This window comes from Amblyomma mixtum, chromosome 5, assembly GCF_055824585.1.
Source record: "Amblyomma mixtum isolate Tamu chromosome 5, ASM5582458v1, whole genome shotgun sequence".
Classification (NCBI taxonomy): Eukaryota; Metazoa; Arthropoda; class Arachnida; order Ixodida; family Ixodidae; genus Amblyomma; species Amblyomma mixtum.
The window spans coordinates 85,910,444-85,927,043 of NC_143016.1; the positions used below are offsets into that span (position 1 = coordinate 85,910,444).

The following is a 16,600-nucleotide window of genomic DNA, read 5'->3' on the forward strand; positions in this document are numbered from 1 at the left end:
CGGCGACGGACTGCTTTCCGCGTTTCGGTCGCTTCCTAGTGCGCGGCAGCCTCTCGCACCAGCGTCGGCTGCAGCAGCAGCACTGGCGGCAGCCCCGATGTTCGCCGGAGCGTGCGGCGGCGTCGGCTACGTCCAATCTGAGATGCGCGCAGAGCCCCCGTGTGTCGCGGCTGCTGCTGCGACGGGGGGCACACCACGAGCAAGCGCGCCGCGTCCTCGTAGTCGTCGGTCGACATGCACGTGAACGTGTTCTCGGGTTTCGCGGAAAACCAGGGGGCCGGAACGGTGAGCCGGTCCCTCTCTGCTGCCTGCCGGGAAGACAGACCCAACTTCGTGCCTTTCTTTCTTTTATTTATCTTCTATTCGTTTCTCGTTCTCTCCTCAGCTGGGTATTTCTTTACTCGCTTTCTTTTTGTTTTACTTGACGTTGTTGACACACGAAAATCGAGGTGCTCACCGTGTTTCTCTATCTCTCCTCTTCTCTTTCTTTTTTTTCTCTCTTTCCTCTGTGAAAATGTAGACGGATAGGAAGACACCTACGCCGGCTGGTGTAGTTTATTTTTGCTCAAGCACACCTGAAGGAAGTAAACACGGCTCGGAACCCTTTCGACGTGAGCGAGGAAAGGTGGCCACATTCGGATGCCCTATTCGGCGCCGGTCGCAAGATTTTGAGAAGAATGCACTGTACGTATACAATATTCCCCGAGAACTTCCGAGATAGAAGAAACGTCTGGGGGGCCAAGATGTCGCGCGATATATACTTCCTCTTTCGAGTGCTAAAGGCTCGATGACGATAGGAAAAGTATGTGGTGTGTTTCTAGGTTTATGGGTTTATTGGGGTTCAACGTCCCAATGCGACTCAGGCTACGAGGTACGCCGTAGTGAAGGGCTCCGGAAATTTCGACCAGCTGGGGTTCTTCAACGTGCACTGCCAGCGCACAGTACACGGGCCTCTAGAATTTCGCCTCCATCGAAATTCAACCGCCGTGGCCGGGATCGAACACTCGTCTTTCGGGCCAGCAGCCGGGCGCCGTAACCACTGAGCCACCGCGGTGGGGTGCAGTGTGTTTCAGGCAGTGCGCTATTATATATAGCAACTTTTGAATCTGCTGTCTAAATGTCTGAAGTTTATTCCGTGCATGCCCTCCTTACTTCAGGTTCAGAAACAGTGCTGTCTGGTACGGTTTGATTTGGTATTTAACGTCCCAAAGCGACTCAGGCTACGAGAGACGCCGTAGTGAAGGGCTCCGGAAATTTCGACCACCTGGGGTTCTTTAACGTGCACTTGCATCGCACGCTACAACATACCGCTCCTCGTATTAATGATCCAGTGAAACAAACAAGTTGAACGGACAGCGCTCAGGGCCTGCCTGCTTTCCGTCAGTCCTTCTTGACCAGTTCTTTTTTTTTTTTAACATTTTCACCTGAGCTTATTAAATGCGCAGCCCGCAGATTCAGTCATCGAACAACCCGGCGGCCACGTATACTGCGCAGTAGCGACAAAGGGTTCCTTGGCCTTCTGGTCTCGTCACCATAATCGCCCATGAATGCACACGCTGAGCGGAGGTCAGCGGGACATCCTCCCATTTCGCGTGTCGGCCCGCCGCAGCACCGTGTCGACCACCCGTCGAGCGCGTAAGCCCGCTTTTTATGAGGTAAAGGAGTCTCGTTAACGGAGAACCGTTCTCCTCTGGCCGGCTGTACGAGGACCAGCTGCGGCGCCCCCCCTGAAACAGCTGCTGGTCGGTGCCCGTCATACAGCGGGCGGCCATCACAGGAGGCCCTTCGCTAAGCCCTCCGACATGCTGCCACGGCCGTCAGGTGGGCTTCGCCGCAGCGCTAAGCAGCCGATAGAACGCTTGTTGGACCTACAGACAGACGTGTCTTCACATGACAACTCAGGCGCCGCGTCCACCGTTTGCTGACTTAATGAGGAACTGGAGCGATGATCGTAGAGGCTTCTGCCAAGCAAGATTAGGAGAACGGCGAATTTTCGCGCGTTCACTTGAATCTGGAGGTATGCTTGCCCTAAGTGAAATGTATAAAGCCGCCCGGTTCATATCGAAGAACTACTCTCGATCAGCGAGTGTAACTGAAATAAAAAAAGCTCTAAATTTACCTCTTCTCGAAAAACGGAGAATGGTTTCCATACTGTCATTTTTCTACAAATTATATCACAGTCATTCTTCCTTTGTTTCGTACCATATCAAGCCGGCTCATCGGATATTCCCACGCATTGATCACCAACTGAAAGTAGAACCCATTTTTGCTAGAACTAATCTTTTCTTTCATTCGCCTCTCCTCATCGCCATCCGTCAATGGAATCTACTCCCTGGCACCATTGCGTCTGCCAATGATTACGAAGCGTTTGTAACCGCTCTAAAACGTCACTTCGAGCTGTAACCTTCATATTTTTGCATTCTTGTTGAAGCACTGCTTTTGAAGGAAACCTGAGTGTTCTTTGTCATGTGCCTTTATATTTTGAGTGTTTGATGCTTTTCAACAATGTGTTCCCGGCCAACGAATTTTGTACTCATCGGAAATTTTTTCTGTTGTTCCCCCCTATGTAATGCCCGCTCGGGCCTTTAGGGTATTTGAATAAATAAATAAAGTATGGCTGAGAATTTAATGCTAAGGGAGCAGAAAATTTTTCATCTAGTGCGTGCAAGGGAGAAGAAGCCAAAATCAATGTCCTCATTCGCAGGGTGTACAAGATAGCACTGGGTCTACCCGAGTCCACCAGCACGCATCGCTTGCTCCAGCTCGGACTTCACAACACGCTTAGCGAAATCGCCGAGGCGCAGCGCACTTCACAACTGGAAAGATTAACGGGAACGACAGCAGGCCGCCAGATCATGGAAAGTCTCGGCATCCGTTACCACGTACAACAAGGCCAGAAAGTCGCCATTCCAAACGCGATCAGACAAACGCGAAGAGTCGACCCGATTCCACGAAACGTCCACCCGGAACACAACTGGGGAAGAAGAGTGGCCAGGGCCAGAGCTCTCCTGCACAGCCACGGAGACGATACGGGGACAAGGTTCGTTGACGCCGCGGAATACGCAGAACGCTCGCGATTCGCGGTTGCGGTCGTCGATTCGTGCGGCAAAACGCGCATAACGTCAAGTGTAGCGTGCGAACGCGCAGAAGAGGCGGAGGAAGCGGCGGTGGCACTCGCCCTCACGGATCCGACGTGCACCGTGGTTCTCTGCGACTCGCGTCAGACGGTTAGAAACTTCGCCAAAGGATGGATCTCACAGAGAGCGGCCCGAGTCCTGAGGAACCGACAAGTCCAGCAGGAGGTAGAATTCCAAACCAGAATTCAATGGTTCCCGGCGCACATGGGAGAAGTATCGAGGACGTATCGCAACCGCAACGAGACGTGACACGCCAAGGCGCGCGAGCTCGCGAACCGCGCCGGCGACCGTCGTCCGTGGAATAGCACCAAAGACTGCTTGACCAGCTACAACGAAATTACCAAGGCCCTCTGCCTGGCCCGCCGAACCTTCCCTCCGCCCAGCGACAAGCTGGACAGGGCGCACGCGGTGACCCTCAGACAACTGCAGACGCTCACGTACCCCAACCCGGAGCTATACCACAGGCTTTACCCCGGTACATACCCGACAAATATATGCAAGGTCTGCAACGCCAATGTAGCCACTTTAACTCACATGCTCTGGGACTGTAACAAAAACCTTCACGGCGCTAATTCCGGAACCCTCCCGCCGCGGTTGGCCGCTGCCTTGCGCAGCCCCAGCCTCGGGGACCAACTCTGGGCCGTCCAGCAGGCCCGCGAGGCGACGGCGAGGCAGCGCCTCGACGTCCCCACGTGGGAGACCTAAGGCCCCGTCGGCGAAAGCTCTGCAGGACTATGAATAAAGTTGTTACCAACCAAAAGTGCGTGCACATGCAAATACCGACATTCCAGAAGCTGTTTACCTTTCACTTGCGGCAGGCTTCACTGCACTGTTGTCGCTTGATTTGCGCGAATTCTCTGGCTGAACTGTGAGCACGACCGATAAAACAGGAAGCCCAAATCTAAAGTTAGGAGCGGGCGTGTCTGTTATTGCTACGATGCCTCTTCGCCATTGTACGAGGCGTAGCACGTATAGTAATATAAAGTGCAAGAGAGTCATGAGGGGATTCTCAGACGCTCGCACTAGTCACCCGGCCGGTCGCGTAGGACAGTTGGATATGTCGTATCTCCACCGTGCCGAGTATTTCCTGAAATAGCGGCCGTCAATTCCTTAAGAAAGACGCCAAGATAAATACACCAACGCTTATACCTATCATCGAACAAATTTCGAAGCACGCACAAAAAGTTCACGCTATTCAGAATAGCATTTGCTTAATACGTAATAGCTAACAATTGTCGGATACAACTCAAGAACAGAGCGGCTTTTCCCCATCGAAGGACCCCGTTCCAGCTAATGGCGTCGGCTGATTCCCATGAACCTGCTAGAAAAAGCAGCGAGCGGTGTGACTATGCAGGAGGTGGATTATCCCCGACTACGGAGCGAGGGGACTATTCCCTTTCATCTGCCGCTCCCTGTATCGGCACGCTAGCAGGCTAATGAGAATTGGCCGACGCCATTGGCTGGAAGGGGTCCTTTGACGAGGGAAAGCCGCTTCTTTCTTGAGTCGTATCCGACTGTAGTTGGTTGTGCATACCACCGTGCACGCGTCCTTTCCTTGACGCGTTCTTGTTGCTACTGCGTTGTAGACCCAAGTAAACTATTCAGCACATAGGTCACGCGGCGTTGAAAACTTTTTCTTTGTCGCTTATGTTGGCATGTTGGTAAGTACACAATACGTGAGCGGCCGGAATAAACGAATTACGTATTTAACACGCTTGCCGCAAGCACGTTCCTCTCTTCTCAGCAGTCAAGATGTCGCATATGCCTTAACGACCAGAGCTATAAAGCTACGAGCGACCGCCAGCCTCCTCCATTCCTCTGGCATCACTCAACGCGCGTTCGCGAGCGTTTTTCCAGAGACAGCGCGGTCTCCTGGGTCCGCACTCGACAGCACCCCATCAGCGTCACAGCAGCACCACGGAAGCCTGCGTAGAGCCAGCTTCCAGGAGGCGGCTGCGACAGCGACAGCGCTAAGCTGATTAGCGCGTCTCCGTCGTCGTCAGTGCACACCATCTCTCTCGCGCGCGTGCTTTCCACCGAGGCGGCACGTGCAGCTAATACGGTTACGGTTAAGGTTTATGCCACCACTGAGGGATCCTCACAAACCGCACTGGAGCACACTGTGGCGTCGGGCGTCGCTGTCGTGAGTTTTTCCAGCGCCGTCCGAAGCTTGAACTTCTTCCGAGAAAACTTTGGTGTTACAGTTGTATGAGGGACGCTTCGCGGTGAAGGGCTCGTGCTCCTTTGTCAGCTTGGCGTTAGAACGTCGTCACTGCATAATAGTGACCAGATGAAAGGTATGCAAGAAGAAAGAGGATGCGGCTCGCAGTCGTTAACATCACACGGCCGTTGTGGGCGCACACTATACGTCCTAGGAAATGGACGATTCGCTGCGCCACCGGCTTGGGAAGAGGTTAAGCAAAAGTAAGCCCATACGACTTTCAAAGGGCGTCATGGCGTGAGGCGAACGCATCTACCGGCTGGTAAGCAGGGCTGTTGCATCGTTCAACATGGTTAACTCTCTGAGACCGATCTTACCCGCTACCCAGGAAGAAAACGAAAAAGGAAAAAAAAAGGAAGAAGGAACCAGCAACTCTGCGCGCTTCTAAAGCTTCCAGACTCTCCTTCAATTCTCGTCGCGAATAAAGCAGTTACACCGGCCTACGTTCGTGGAACAGAGCATCTTCTCAGCGCGAAACAAACAAAAAGAAACAGCGGCTGCGCCTATTTATTCCCCGCAACCCTCCGGCGTCGCGTGACACGCCTTCGCACTTCACTTTGCTTCTTTTTCCTCGTTTCACTGAACTCATCGCTGTGCTCCCTAAACACAGAGCGCGACCGCGCTCGCCACGACGCGAGACTGCTTGCCATGTGCGCGACGGTGAGACGCGGAACGGAAAGAAAAAATAGAGACACGAAAAAGATAGACAGAAGGAAAAGCGGTGAACGGTGTTAGGCAGGCAAGCAAGAGAGCGAGGAAGGAAGGAAAGAAGGCGGCTCAGTGAATGGCGGTGGCGCGGCCGACGCGTCGCTCATTTATTTATATTTAGGGCCGCGCCCGAAACCGCGACCGTAATTTGCGGGGCGGGATAGACGCGCACCGCTCGGGCTCATCAGCTGCCGCCACGCGCCGCCCCGGTCAAGTCGGCGGCTCATCTGCGCGGGCGCACGCGCGCGTCGGAGGCTCGTCGCCGCCGACGTCGACGTCCCCGTTGCGCCGCGCACGTGTGCGCGGATAATTGCGTGCACAGCGGAGCACCGCGTACTCGCCCGAGCGTACGTAAGTTCCGTGCGAACCGCCGTAGAGTCCATGGAGACGAGTTCACAGAGTCGCGTGTACCGCCGTCCCCCCCCCCCCCCCCCCCCCCCGTTTTTTCAACTTCCATTTTCGGCTGAATAAGGCGTTACAGCGGAAGAGTGTTTACAGACTTACAGACCACTGCAGCAGCAACAGAGAGAGTAAAAAAAAAAAAAGAAAGAAGGCAAGGGAAGTGAAGGGCACAAAATGAAGATATACACACGCTAAGCTCTGGGTGCTCTTGCTGCACAAATCATTCACATCGACTGCCCAAAAAAGCCCACGAATGTGTATCGACTCTGTCTTCTTCTTCATCTTCTAATTCTTCCTCTCTTTCCTTTTCCTGTTCTTTAACCTCACCAGGGTATCATGCATAACCTGAATCCACCATCCAGCACATCTAGGTGTGCTGTGTAAACTCATATACCTCACCATATACGTATACTATACAGCGTAGGCTTTTAACGACGAGTGAGGTAGGTGAGCTTTCCGGTATGAGCGCTATAGTGATGCTGTGTTGCTGTGAGGATTTAGTAATCCACACGCTTTTTCTTCCAATTTCAATTCTACCGCGGCCGGATCTCGAGAGCGCCAGCACACCATATTTTTTTACATATATAACGTTTAGCCTCTCTGGCACATGAATATGCGTGTTCAGGGATGCCACAGTGTCGTAACCAACCACGCAGACCATTGATTATTTGCAGTTGTGGCAGAGAAACGAGCATTACAGCGCTTATAGCGTGTTCGTAAGTGACACCGAAACGTATCTCGAGCATGTCCCTAACTTTATTATTTTTTCCTCCGTCAAGAAAATTATTACAGCCGCATGAACATGGAACGAAAAGTATCCCACTACAAAACCTAGCCCTAGTATGCTACTGGTGAAGTTAATGTCGGGAGTTTCTGCTAAAAACGCCCTAACAGTGCTGCACCAAACTAGCGATGCGAAGTGAGGACGCCAGCTCCCGTTAGGGAAAAAGAAATACACTCGCGGAACAAGTCAGCGAGAAAAAGAGCAAGAGAAGCGACGGGTGGGAAATGGGAAAGGATGCGGCGATGCCTCATCTTTTGCGCCCTCGTTGGGAACGCTTCGAGGGAGGCGGCGCGCAGAGAACGGCGGGCCGAGAGCGCATGCGCGTAGAAAGAGGTCCATAAATAAGAGAGAGGACACACCACCGGCCGCGAGCCCTTCGCGCCGCACCTGAGCGTGGCCCGGTAGATGGGGAGCGCGGGAAGGTAGAGGGGAGCTTCACGGGACGACGGGATGGCTCCCCACGCGCACAGCGTCACGCAAGGCACGCGTGAAGGCTGTAATTGGTTTCATGCATTCGCGTCTTTTGGAAGCCCAGAAGGAGAGGAGAGATAAAAGAAAGAAAAAGAGCGCAGAGTGACCAATCGCACGGAACCTTAATAGAAAAGGCAGAAGTCGCAGTTCCAATAAGAGGTATAGCCTCCTTTTTTTTTTTGCTTCATTCGTTCATACGCCAGACGAGCGATTTTGACCCACCGCTTGCGTGAAATGGTGAATATCGTTTAGTCTGTATGCTGTTGCTTGTGAGCCGAGTGCCTTGTCTCTTGGGCTGAGCACTTAGTTAGAAATCGGAGTTTTGGGTTTGAACCAGAAAAAAAAAGCCAAATTATTTTTTTAAATCGTTTTCGACGGATAAAGGTAAGTATCTTTCAGCACGCCATACCATGCTGGCTATTGAGTACGAATCACAATACAAGCCAGGAGCGCGGTGAGAACGCCTGGGCGTTGGATTAACTAGCTTAGTTGTCTGTTTTGAAGCATTTTTCTGCTACTATAGGCAAAATAGTGGGTGCAGATTGAGAGGTTCTAATGTACACCGTCAGACTTCGCCTGCCAGTGTAACCCAATCTGCACACAGACAATCATCACCTTTATCATAGCATTTCTTGGTTGAGGAATTTTCTGACAGCATGCAAGGAAGCTGATAACTTTTGCAACAGAAACCATGCACAGGCGTCACGAAAAAGTGTCCCGTTATGGCTTCAGCGACGGTTCAGCGGCACATCTATTCCTGCCGTCATCATACGAGCTACGGGATCGGGCTCTTGGATTTTGGCCGCGGTCACTTTTTCTTCCTTTCGAATCCGAAACTATGTTCGTATGAAGCGTCTGCTCTTTTCACAAGTTTGTTCCGTCGCTAAAAGGAGAGAGTAGTGTGTCGCAAGCAAGGAATATGTGGCCCTGTTTCGAGCCTTGTATGCTGCGGCAAGTGATCGCGCTAGTGGGAGTATTGAAGTTGCTACATGAAGCATGACGTCACACGCACAGTCGGTGTCAAGAAAAGGCTGGTGCTATACCAAGAAGTATTACCATTACGGTAAGGCAGCGACGTGTAACTCGTACAATGCAAGACGCACTGATGCTGAAAATCCTCGATGTAGAAATCTTCATTGATTTTTCATAGCTAGTCACGCAAATTTAAGACTGAGACAGCATTTGACGAAGCAGGTGGCGTTTGAAAAATAAAAGTAAAGCTTATGGATTAGTGTATTTTTTTTTTCTTTTTAGCATAAGCCTGCCCTAGTGAAAAAAGTTGCATGATGCAATAACTTCGTAGAGCCTTTGTCATACAAATGTCACACAATTTTTTTGACACTATAAAACACATGTACCACAAATGCATGACTTTGAAAGACTGAGTGACATATCTATGATATCTGAATGATAATTGTATCACATGTGTAAAGAAAACCTGTATGCGGTTATTGTATCATAGAGCTTTTTTCAATAGTATGGCGAAGGATGAGGCTTCCACGCTTAGTTCAAAATCACACCCCATAGTTGAAGGGTGTAGATTTTTATTCCACTTTTTCCCACTGGCACGTACACAACCGCGGTGTCCAGTAAAGCCTGTAGCATATGCCGCGTTCTGCTCCACTGACAGCGGGACAGCCCGTTATCCATAGCGGCCGTGATGCGCGCACAGATGCTGAGCAGCGATAGCATTCGGAGGTGCGCAATCCTTGTTACCTCTGCGCGTCGGTGCGTGCATGTAAGCGCGGGCGCGCCCATGATGCTGCGCATTGCACTCTTCCGAGAACGACGGGCGGTGGCAGATCGTATGCGCAGGCGCGTTCGGGCGTAACGTCGTACACGTCCAGTTTTTTTAACAAGCTCGTCTTGCGCCGTCGTTATCTCGCAAGCCAGCTGTCGCCGTCGCTGGCGTTGCTCGCCTGAATATATGTCCCGTGGATCTCGGCAACAGCCGGGAGCTGCTATAGCGCGCGCAAAGCATGAAAACAAGAGCGGTTTCACGCGCTGGCAGTCTGGCACCATCGTATGTACTTTCACCGTTCTCGACAGACTTTGTAGCCTTACTAGCTGAGTAGAGCGAAATGGTTTTACGTGCTAGCAAACGTAGTGCTCTCATGCAGCGCTGCTGGCAGGCCTCAAGATGAGCGTGTTTGTGACGGTCCCTGCGTTAGGGCAACGCAGTAGAAGGCAATAATCCATTAAGCACCACAGAATAAAACGCAACGGACTACTGCCATCCTTCATATACGGTAACTATAGGTGACCTGGCGGACATCTGGACAATGGCCAACGTCAGTGTCACGGGCGATGGCGCCGGCGGCCTTAACTCGCAAAAGCGTTGTCTATCACGATCGAAGCGCAGGCTTTTTGACCAGTTTACAAGGAAAAACTCAAAGCGCGACATGTAGAAACACAGGAGCACATCTCGTACTTCGATACTTCTTCCACGTATGTAGTGGGCCTGCTTTCGAGATCGCTTTCCGAGGTTGATCAAATGGTTTAAAGCACGCGGAAAATGTGACTTCCCGTAGCTGGCATGCAGGGCACACACTGATGGCAAGCGCACACGCACTGATTGATCCGCACCTATAGGGGATGGAGAGAGAGAGAGAGAGAGAGAGAGAGGAGGAGAGCACACACCTTTTCGTGCTGCTGCATCTGCTTCATGAGGAGGCTCTTCTTCTTGTCCTTGCAGCGCTTGTTCTGGAACCAGACCCTGATGACGCGCGGCGACAGGCCCGTCATCTCGACCAGCTGCTCCTTCATGAGCGCGTCCGGCCTCGGGTTGGCCGCGTAGCAAGTGCGCAGCGTGTGCAGCTGCTTCTCGTTCAGCACCGTCCGCACCCGAGTCGGCTTGTGCTGTTGGGACGCCTGCTGACCCCCGTCCGAGCCGCCGCCGCCGTGCTGCGCTTGCTGCTGCTGCTTGCCCTGCGGGTGGCCCCGGGGCTGGGCGGGCGGCCCTCCGCCCGCCTGGCCGCCGCCGCCACCGGACCGGGGGCCGGCACCGGGGCCGCCGCCGCCACCGCCGCCCACGGGCACGGGCTCCGCGTTCGCTGCGAGAGAAGACACCATACATACGGTGGGGCACTCGCCTATACACGTGCCAGTCGCGCGTTCGCAAGTCGGTACCAGTACACATCCTGCGACACCCTTTTGTGTGCCGCAGCAGCCCATGATATTTAGGTAAAGTGACCAGATCCACTTGGTTTGTAGGTGTGCACATATGCGGCTCTATACTGCGCAAACGTGGGATCAAGAACCTCCCATCGGTGGCAAGGTGTTGTTTTCATTTGAGGACAGTGCGCTGCTACACAAGGCTGACGCAGAATGTACAGCGTATGGCGTTTTATTAAAGTCCACCCATTGAACCAACCTGTAACGGGTAACAGACACTTTGAAATTACCTGGAACGAGTTTAGCGTTGCAATTTTTTGGTCCAAAAGCAAAAGAAATGAATCCTCTACCAGGTGCGGGGATTGAGCCTCAGTGTTCTCGTGTATCCATCTGGCTTCTTTTGCATAAAACGATTGGGAAAATGCGTCACTGACTCTACCTCGTGAAGAGTCGAAAGAAGCTTGTGTAATGCCGGTCTTTCGCCACGCTGCCCATGCGCCATTAAAACAAAAGCATCACTATTCTCATCATCAGAAAACCCCTCTTCCACACAACGAAAAAAAAAGAGCTATGCATGTAACAGGGAACATCATCACTGAACTTCGCTGCTGTAGCATATCGACCTGTCGGTTTTTTCTCCATCATGCCACAAATGCCATGGCACTGACGGGTTTTGAAGGCTTCGGCACGCTGAGACGTGTGGTTGGTCGTGTCAGTGCCATTGATGGCGCAGTGGGCACGCTCTGTACTGGGCTTGCGGGTCTCGCAAACTGTAGACACTCACACCAGACCGTTTTATTTCGCTCCTTCGTCGCTGTCTCGGCAAAACAGTGAACGAAGCGCGCGCATGCAAACCGTTAAGCATATGTATTACTTCTCGCTCCCATTCTCGGCAGTCTCGGTGGAAAGTCTGGCGAAAACAGGGCGAAACTGACACCGGAGCCAGTGGCTTGCAAAGGCGAATTTTCGGTCCGGATGGTATCCCGCAGAAAAAAAGAAGTAACAATCTCTCCTAAAGCTCCGAATGGGGTTCGAACTGGCACGAAACGAGCATGCAGCATCGCTTCCGACGCTCCACACCGTTCGGCCGTGCCGACACGCGCAGTTGGTATTCACCATACGCGGCGCTAACCGAGAACGACTCCATCGGCGCAGGTACGGCAGGGAACACCACTTCGAGTGCGATGTTAGTTGCCGAGCGAGAGCACTGACACCAAGTGCAAGGTCAGGCATGTTTTTCATCATCGTCCTCATGTTCTTCTGTGCTAGGAAGGATCTTCTAGGTAGGGAAAGCTACTCTGGCTTGGTTTCAGAGCAGCAGAGGGCTCGACTACGTCGGCAGTAGCTGCCTCACGAAGCCGCACACAAAGATGAGAAGGCAACCAGGGAGGCATATGGTTACGAATTACTAAGGCTAAAGAGAAGCTGGCGAGTGGGCACAGAAGCGCATAACGTAGCGAAAGCAGGCAGGAAAACAGAGAGCACAGCCAAGCTTGAAGGAGCAAAGTGGCTGAAGGTGACTGCAGGTAAAGCAGTGAAAGCTGCGAGCGAAGTTGCGCGTTGCCCGGCTAGAACTCGGCAGTACGTTCGATTCGCCGACTGCTGCGAGTCAAGTTGCAAGAGATCTGTCCAAAAGTGAGGCCAGCACCATACATGGCCCGTCTTTGAATTTGCTATATGTACGCAGCTCCTGCAAAACGATTCGCGCCTGCACTTATTCGTGGAGCGCTCGAGTGTCCTCTTTCTCCCTGCGTCCTTTTCGCGCTGTTTTTAAATTAAATGGATGCATCATATATACTGGACGATGTCATAGTGCGTCTTGTTTGCAAGGTAGTGTCCGTCTTTCTTGCTACCTCGGCTTGGTTGTAGACAGCTGTGACTCTCGTCACTCATGACATCGGTCAGTGTGACGCGCTGCGCGAAACAGCAGAGGCAGGTGTAACGGTATTACAGAGCTCGCGATCGTGAAGAAATAGTTCTGGCCTGAAATGCCTGGGGTCAAGCATCCAGCAGACGGAACTCCGAGAAGTGGTCTTCTTCATGATTCCGCTTAATAGTCTCATCAGCGCTCTCCGTTCCAGTGAGAAAACGGTTTCTTTCTGCTGTTTTCACTTTGCACACTCTAAACAGAAAGGCCTAACAAGGGAGTGCGCTGCGGGCAGCTTACTCTCGTATTTACTCCCATATAGGCGTACTCGTGTCTAGAATATATAGAAGAGGGAATAGGCGTAATTTGAGGAAGGCCCGTGAAGCAGAAAGCACCTTGACAGAATGTGCAGAATGTCCACCAGAAAAGAGCGTTTCGTAGTAATTTCCCACGTTGGTTTCATTACTTTCTAATCACTTGCATCAACGACCAACGACGTTCAAAATTCGAGTGAATCTAGTGCAGCCTTGATGAAACGTGCCCACGTCACCAGTTACGTTGTTAATCCTTGTGATCCTGCACTATAGCAGCACCCTTGAAACTAAGAAAGGTTCGGAGCCGCAGTTAAGACGAGGGTTTTCACCCTGTACGGAAATTTCGGGCTTTAAGGTTGCCGTAAGTGTTCCAGTACATGGCACAAGAAATGATCATGTGATTTTGGGAGCTTTTACGAAAACTACTTTAACGTTATTATGACTTAATATGCCCAATGCGTTACTCTAATTCGTACCCTTTGCGAGCGATAGATGTGACGGCCTTCGCGGACTGCGTGTCTTCGGCACTGTTTTTTTTTTTTTATGTTCAAGGGGGTGGTGCTCTTGTCGCACCAGTCACTATGGTGAATGAGCTCGACTATAAATGTTTCTGAGCAAGGGCACGGACCTGCAGCACAGAAGCCGCTAAGCATGCCACTTCTTGCGACTACTTCTTGTTTATTTTCAGGGCAGGCAATCGTAAGGGTCAGTAGAATGGTACACTTGGTAAAGACGTCCATCCTGGTGCGCCATACATAGGCCGAAAGCGCTGTTCGCGACGAAACACACGGCGTCCCTTCCTTTCTCTTGATTGCCTGTGCACAGGAAAAAAAAAAAGAAAAAACCCTAGGAAACGATACGTAAACAAACCATACGCGCCTATACCGTTCTCCCGCGCACTCACTCGGCGCGCATACAATCGGCGGGCCAGCTAAGAACCCCAGGCCATCCCAGACAGGCACGTGCGACGCGACTGAACGCCGCCGCCCGCGTTCGCATGCGAAAACCAATCGCGTCTTTTGGGTTCCGCTTCGATCGCTCCCAGCCCGGGAAATTGAAGGAACGGACTCGAAAATAAAACAACAACAAAAGAAAAACTAACAGAACAGCGCGAAAAAGGAAAGCAGTAGCGCCACCGGCGTCGGTGCAAAGCCGGGGTCTATACGCACATAACGCGCCGTGCTCAGCGGGCCATTTCGCAGGCACGTGCCCGGCGGTCGCGCGCCGCTGACCAGCGCGCCGGCGCCAGCGTCGGCGGGACGCGAGCGCTCACGTTTGCCGCGCCGTACTACAACGTCCAGCTCTGGGAGTCCCGACGGCGCTTGGGCGTGACCGAGTCACGCGCCTCCGAGGCGAGCTTGCCCGCCGGTGCGCGATTCGCATGCGCTTCGGCGAGCCCTCTTCATTCTGCCTGCGCGCGTGCGTATCTGTACGCGCGTGTGTACATAGACGTACTGGGTGGCGGCGTCGGCCGCTCACGAACGTTGCATGCGGCCGCCGCAGCCGCCACGGGCAAGTAAGCACGACGCCGCTGCGTTAGACTTCTCCGCCACGCAATCCTCCGCCTTGCTTGCGTCGTCCCGTGTGTAGGTGTTGTTCTAGCTCAGCTTTATTTATGGCTTCATCGCGTGCGCGCCAGTTCGGGTGTGCGTGCACTATCTGCATGCGTGGAGATCGTAACTGCGCCTCGTAGCGCATTCTGGTTCAGGTAGCTAACTACGCCCCACGCAAACTCGCCTCTGCTCGACCTACCTTTCCTTTCGTCGAGTAATTAGGAAGACATGTGAATGGAACGATGTAGTCATACAGTAACGCGGAGAAGCCTTCCCCCTCTTCTTCACTTGCAAGAGCCTCAAAAAGTATTCATTCTCCCACTAGTTACCGGCCGTGCGTGAAGGAATTAAATGGAGTCTCATACACTATGTTACCCGCGCGGCTGTTGAACGCAAGGTGAGGTTGCGGGATCGAATCCTGGCGTCGGCGCGCGGATTGCATTTGCATTGAGGAGAAACGCAAAGGACGCCCGTGTGAAATTGAAATTGTCTGTGAAATTGGCTTCATCTAATGAAGAACCCTTCGCACGCGTATACACGCATTTCCTTTCCTCATAACCAATTAATAGTAACGCAGCGTGCATAACACCACTGGAAGAAGAGCTGTTGCAGTCTGTTAGAGCTCGCTGCACTTGAGGCAGCCGTTGACAGACGGGTAGGCAAGAATCGCCCACGAAAAGCATCAGGTCTGGATGGCCACCCAGACATGCATTCCGCTGAGTATGAGCTTTGGGAACCTGCACTGATTAACTGAATTTTTGCGTACCAGAGTAACGTTGTGAGATATTAGGGGCGCCTCATGGTCCACGGCGTATGAATTTTTCTGTTTACATCGAAAAAAAAACGATAAAAGTACGCCGAATTCAATTTTCGAATTTCGGTTTTAACCGGAAAAGGTGAGTAGTATTGACACACGCGTCGCAGCCAGCTGGCTATCGAGTAGGACTTAGGCTCAGTCAGAGGTGAAGGTTAACGAAGTGTAGGAGCCATGGGCGTGGTGAGATTGTGTACCGTTAAATTAAGTAGCAGTAGTAGTGGCCTTTTTAAAAATAATAATAAAGGAAAGAAAATATTTTTTGCTAGCCCCGACATCTGCCATCGCTACGGCAAGCACCTGAGCTGGGGCAGCGGAAATAAAGAGACAGCAGGCAGACTGGAGGGATGAAATGAGAGAGGTGAAAGGAGAGGTAGAAAGGATAGGGGGAGAGAAGAATTAAGCAGTTGGACATTTTGAGGACCTCCTCGTTACCTTGCACGCCTTTGGAGGTTGGGAGGCTCTACACTCTGAACACGAATACACCTATAAGGGAGTGAAAAGGGAGTAAGTTGTCCTGTAGCGCACTCTCTTTTATAAAAGGTAGTGCGCTAGACAGAGTTTCTTACTATTACCTAGAGGGAAAGCTGGCGGCGCTGCACTTCAGCCACCATGGACGCTCAAAGCATCATGGGGCGGTGAGCTACTTGTTGCGGCACAGTCGTACTTTTTCGGGAACACGGAGTGGCACTACTGAGACGTTTCTTTCCGAAAACGCTGTTCGTGTGTGCGCAGACGACTTTCGCGCGAACGCAGTGTGTAAAAGTCATAGTAGTGAAAACGAAAAGACAGACGACGCCAATAAAAGGTTTCACTTTTATGAAATGCTATTAAAAACCTCTTAATGTATCTAAACAACAATATTTTTTAAAACATATTTACTTCTAAAAATGCGCCTGTTAATTACGAAATATTATTTTTTTTAGTGTTCATTACTTGGCCAATAGGAAAGCTAGCCATCTCTTATTTTGGGCAAACTTTGCATTTACGTGCTTTTCTGCTCGTTTCTTGCAATTTACAGACAAGATATTGAATGTTAGGACATTCGTAGTTATCGAACAGCTTTATTTTTGCATTATTTTTTGGCCAAAAGTTGTGCTTCTGCAGTAGGTAGCTCACCGCCCCATGATGCTTTGAGCGCCCATGGTGGCTGAAGTGGTCTCGAGGGGTCTCCATGCAAACTCCCATAGACGGGTTGCCAGCTTTCCCTCTAGG

The 16,600-nt window shown here is 51.8% G+C and overlaps 1 protein-coding gene and 1 long non-coding RNA gene across 3 annotated transcripts in view; one reads left to right on the forward strand and one right to left on the reverse strand.

The window, feature by feature from the left end:
• tup (LIM1_Isl and LIM2_Isl domain-containing protein tup) overlaps positions 1-16,600 on the reverse strand; it is a 169,946-nt gene that overhangs the window by 60,347 nt on the left and 92,999 nt on the right. For both annotated transcript variants that reach the window (XM_089545389.1, XM_089545388.1), the window contains one exon: positions 10,364-10,776. In XM_089545389.1, the coding sequence (XP_089401515.1) occupies positions 10,364-10,776 (413 nt within the window). The remainder of the gene's footprint in view (positions 1-10,363; positions 10,777-16,600) is intronic.
• Positions 448-3,897, forward strand: LOC149342884 (uncharacterized). The gene is made up of 2 exons (XR_016283081.1): positions 448-684; positions 2,705-3,897. It is a non-coding gene; the product is annotated as an uncharacterized LOC149342884 (long non-coding RNA).